The following is a 5,223-nucleotide window of genomic DNA, read 5'->3' on the forward strand; positions in this document are numbered from 1 at the left end:
TGTGCTAAATTGGTTTCATTTGTTACATGCTTTCCCTTATGAAGCTCATACTACAGTGAACAAAACGCATGTGAGGCTGGAATACCAAACTACTATCACAAACCATGAAATTGGTCTTTAAAGTTGATTGACATTCTCCCTGGTTCTCCTCCCTGTCAAAACAACAAAAAAAGAAAGGCACTACTTCCAACACCAAACCATTCAAGTGTCCAAAAAAACACCAACAAAACAAAAGAGTTATTAAACCGAACCTCCCCGTTTGAAAACGCAGCTAGAAGAGAATACAAGACAGCATTGTCAGCGGCGGTTTTTGTCCCCGTGCCAGTGACATGGAGATGTCTCTCTTCTGACTCAGTGAAAAGGAATCACCAGAGTACAAGAGATTATGTTTGCAAGTGTAAAACAGCTCAAGGAATCTCAACTTCAACACTTGCAATTTATTTAAAACGCTTTTCTTTTGCAGTTACTCTGCCTGAGGAAGCACGTAGCACAAGCAAGTCTATCCCGAGTGTTTAAAAGCTATTTTGTTGATTAGCTAGTTTATAAACACCACAGAAGAGCACAGAAAGAGGGTTTTTTCCTTTTGTAACGTGTATCCTCACTGTTACTTTCATATCTTATTTCCTAGAACCTCTTCTTTCAATGCTCAGCCAGCTGCTAAGAAAGCATTATTGAATGCCACAGCAAAAACCTAAATAAATTGCTTCTTCACTGCCTGCTCCTCATCTTGTGAGCACTTTCAGCAACTTAAAAATAGAGAGACAAAAGAAGTACTATACTGATGCTCCTCTTGGAATTTGTCTTTTGAACTCGCTATGTTTTGTGTCCTGCCACCTTCAGCTCAAGTTTCCCCTTAACTCCACCCTCAAACTTCCAACCCCAATCCGGCAGAGTTTCTGGAGGAACTGGCAGTCAGCAGTAACATATAGGTCCCAGTGGAGTTATGCACTACAATCATGCCACGATATGGCATCTAGCATATTCCATAGGAGTTGCTCAAAACATTACATCAGGAGCTGAATATTCAGCGGTTGAGGGCATGCGCTAAGGTTGCACGGAGCTTTAATGCCCACCCGAGGCATCGCAGACCTTAAGCATAACCCTGTATGAACAGACCACACTGCGAGATTTAAATCTGAGATTTAAACCCCACGCTGACCAATACTTCATTCTGACTGGTTTAAGTCTGGCAAAGTTTAAAGCAGCCAACAACACAAGCATCATCAGATACCAGCAGTAACTGATACAGCCGGCCTACCTGAAATAAAGCTTCTGCTCTGAGCTCCTTTGAGCTAACCGCAAGCCCAACAGGGAGGCACTCACCATCTCTGCGGGCAGAAGTTCCCATTTGTGCTGCCTGTGAGCACACAGATATCCCAGGCTATACTTTGAGCAACTTAAGCTGTCACCACTTCAGTTAAACAGCTCACATGAGCGCTCCTCTGTGTGGCATGGGTGATGGTGATGGAAGAATTTTTAACCACTGGAACCAAGAAGCTTTTACCAGCCCTGGAGACTTTGAAAAAAAAAAAAATCTTATTTTTCCCAGGCTCAGCCACCGGACACAGCCTGGTCAGACCCTCCATCCCAGTGCTCGCAGCCCCACTGTGTCAGCACAGGGGCATGGTAAGGTCAAAGAACCCCTCAGGAGCCCATCTGTACCAGCTCCCTTTCCAGCCATGGTCAGATCCTGCCTTCCAACAGCAACCCCCTCCTACACACACCGTGCTCTTGATTCCGTTTTTCCCCCCCCTCTTTTTTCTTTTGACACTAAACAATACCAATCAAAAAAAAATATTAAGCCAATAATAAGTACTCGGAAGTTACAGCAAAGCTGTAACCGCTGATTATTTTCATTGCAAGAAGCGTTTATGAGATAGCAAGCCCACACTGAGAGATGATACTTTAAGATCTAATACTTTGAATTAGTTTAAAAAAATTAATAGAAAAACCCAACAGGGGCCCACTTTCTCAACATATGTGAGTTAGTGTCGTTGCAGCAGTAGCAAATACCGCCACGCTAGCTAAACCAACGGCAATTTGCCCCAGAATTGCCAGCACTTTGCCTTCAGCACAAATCCTCCCCTGTCTAACTTCTATAATTGCTTCATATTAATCTACACACACATCTCCCAGGGAGCAGAGGCCATTTTTCTGTGCCCAGAGTGCACTGCTCTGGTGCCGGTGAAACTTAGTACCTGGGGAAAGAAGAGGAAGGTTTGATTCTCCAACTATTTAACTTCACCGAAGATGCTATTTAACTGCACCCAGAGATGCTCGGCTCCCATGCAGCAATAACCCTGCCAGCCAGAGACACCGGCCTGCTGCACCGCGTCCCAAATTGCCTGGTGACACAGTCATACCTCAGGACTGTTTCACTCCTCCACTGCAAACAGCCATTTTGATAACTCCGGCAGCAGCTGTTCCACCACACATGAAACCATTATTTAAAACCAGGGGAAAAAAAAAGCAACCAACAAACCACCTGAAACATAAGGAAGGTCAGATGTGTGGGAAGTACCTAACAAGCTCCAATTTGGCCAGGGCAGCTGAAGGATTTGACCTTCAGGGTCTGCCACCTAATTAGGCAGACGAGAGTCTCCCCTGTCCCACTGAAACCCAGAGCACATCTTCCTTGTACTATAATGTGCCACCAATTTATCTCACCTGTCTCCTTCCAGAGGAATTTGGGCCTCTTTTCCCCCACTGAAACATGCTCTACCACTGCCCATCTTGGGAATTTAGACTTTGGCATCACCAGTGGGAGAAGTCTCAAGCATTTATATATGAATATATTCTCTATTTTAAAACCCAGAACACAGAAGGTGGGTGGCGGCTTTTTTCCTTGCTTCTATTAAGCCAAACCCCCAACCACCTTATTTTCCCATCTTTCCCTTACAGTGCCCCCTAATCCCCCACCATAACTATCCATCTTCACACTGCATTAGAGATAAATCACATCCCACAAGTCCTGAGCAGCTTCAATTACGAAATCAGTAGAAATCACACACACCTGAGGGGTGAATATGGTTCTTTAAGCTTTTGTAATTTCATAGTTGGCAAAGAAAAATGCCTTTGCAATGAACTGATAAAAGCTAGGCATTTGTCAGCATCAAGTGTTCAAATGAACACGGCAGATACAAGTCTGGACTTCAGGTTTAGAACAGAGCACCACACAATACAGCTCTTTTTAATTTCACAGGAAGATTTAGAACCACCTACCAAAAAGCCCTTATTAAACAGATAAAGTATTAAAGAAAAAATTAATAACAACCCCGTAAATTCAATTCAATGGCCATATTAAGGCCTGAGGTTTGTTGCTACCTAAGTGTCAGGTGTGTCATTTATAGTGCCTGTAAAATTTAGGCAGCAGGAGTGCCAAAATGAACTGAAGGAAGCAAGCTCTGGTTAACATAAATCTCTTAACCATTAGCTTCCAAATCCCAGAGACAGTCCTTGATCAAGCCCATGCATTTGAGGAGAACATCCTAGAAGCTGATAGAGGGCATGAATACAATTACTGCTCTGGCATGTCTTCAGAGTTAGTAGCTGAATTGTTGAAACGGCTGAATATTGCAGAAAATCTGTAAATAAAGGTATTGTTTAGCTATCTGTGAGCGCTTCCCCCCGAGTTCTCGCTCAGCATGGAGCAGAATGGCTTGAAGAAACTGAACAGAATGATGGCAACAGCAACACTCACATAATACAGAGCACTGATGCTAGACAAAAGCCATGACTTGACATGAGCTGCAGCACGCTCCCACACCTGCAAGTGCCACCTTCCACAATATTAATGCCTTTGGTTCTTAAAGTTCTAGGAAACTCATTCAGATAATTGCTTTAACCATAGATATTAAACTGACCGCAATATCTAACCGTCTCAGCAGATGCCAATGTAAGAATCCAAATAACTGTAACACAGCAGCTTACTGTGAATAAGAATCTACTGACACATACCATTATGACAAGCAACTGTAGCAGAGATATCATAGCAGTAAATTCAAATACATTTTTAAAGCCCAGGAGTAAAAGAAGTTAAAAAAACAAAGAACTCTTGAAAGCAAATTCAAATGGCAAGAGGGAAGAGAAAAACATGACTCTTATTACATCAGAGAAAATGTGAAAGAAAACCCAACCAAAGTAAGACTGTCCCCACCCAAGTCCAGACATCGGTTATTAAAGCTTTTCCCCCGCCCTTGAGAAGAGGTTACCACATTAAAAAAAAGGTGATGTTTTTTAAGTACTTGCCGAGTGCCTTGAGCCCACCCCTTTCTTTCGCTGTCCCCACCCAAGTCCAGACATTGGTTATTAAAGCTTTCCCCCCCGCCCTTAAGAGGTTACCACATTAAAAAAAGGTGATTTTTTTTTAAGTACTTGCTGAGTGCCTTGAGCCCACCCCTTTCTTTCATGGAACAGTACTGGTACTGTTGCAAGATCACCCTGCTATAATGGGCAGACATCAAATTTGGTCCCCCACAGCTGAACAGGGTATTTCCCTGCACAAGTTTGAGCTTGAGAAGTTCCCTGCAAAGGCTGTAGATGTTCATCGTGATGGGCACACCTAACCAACCAGAGCCAGTTTATTTGGAGAGATCACTTAAGCCATGGGATGACTACTCTCGATTATTGGTGATCCAGGCAAATTTGAACCTGTGATTTAGAGGTGGAAAGCGCTCTATCCCATTACCAGTCATAAAGACCATCTGGTCCCCTACTCCCTGATTAAAAAAAAAAATGGTGCATCATCTATCAGAATTAATCCAACTCAGATTGATGAGTGCTTTTAAAGGGGGGGGGGGAGAAAAAGTAAGGATGATTCTGGGAAATAAGTCAGTTGAGGAAAGATCCCAAAACACTCCATCCATTTTAGCTTCAGAACAACCTTTTGCCTCTCCGGGGCTGCAAACAGTAGCCGAGCGCCAGGACTTATTAGCCGCCTGATTTCCGCGGCGCTCCCAGCCTCGGGTGGATTTCCTCCATCCCACCGCCCTCCCCTTGGACAAAGGGCCGCTATTGTCCCCGGCTATCCGAGGCTTCCCCACCACCATTGCTTAGCAGCACCTCCACGACAGATTCACATCCCCACACACACCCCCCTCCCCAAATAAAACCACCCCTCCCACACCCACGCGTGTAACGGAGACCCCCGTGGAGGCGCCGGGCCCTACCTGAGCTGTCCATGGTGCTGCCGCCCTCGCCGCGGGGCTGATGCTGTTGTTGCTG

The 5,223-nt window shown here is 44.5% G+C and overlaps 1 protein-coding gene across 1 annotated transcript in view; it reads right to left on the minus strand.

The window, feature by feature from the left end:
- DNAJC6 (DnaJ (Hsp40) homolog, subfamily C, member 6) overlaps positions 1–5,181 on the minus strand; it is a 39,477-nt gene extending 34,296 nt beyond the window's left edge. Inside the window, exon 1 of the mRNA XM_009883970.1 lies at positions 5,169–5,181. Within this exon, the coding sequence (XP_009882272.1) occupies positions 5,169–5,181 (13 nt within the window). The remainder of the gene's footprint in view (positions 1–5,168) is intronic.
- Positions 5,182–5,223: the final 42 nt, after the last annotated feature.

The sequence above is a fragment of the Charadrius vociferus genome, unplaced genomic scaffold (assembly GCF_000708025.1).
Source record: "Charadrius vociferus isolate BGI_N301 unplaced genomic scaffold, ASM70802v2 scaffold423, whole genome shotgun sequence".
NCBI classification, from domain to species: Eukaryota; Metazoa; Chordata; class Aves; order Charadriiformes; family Charadriidae; genus Charadrius; species Charadrius vociferus.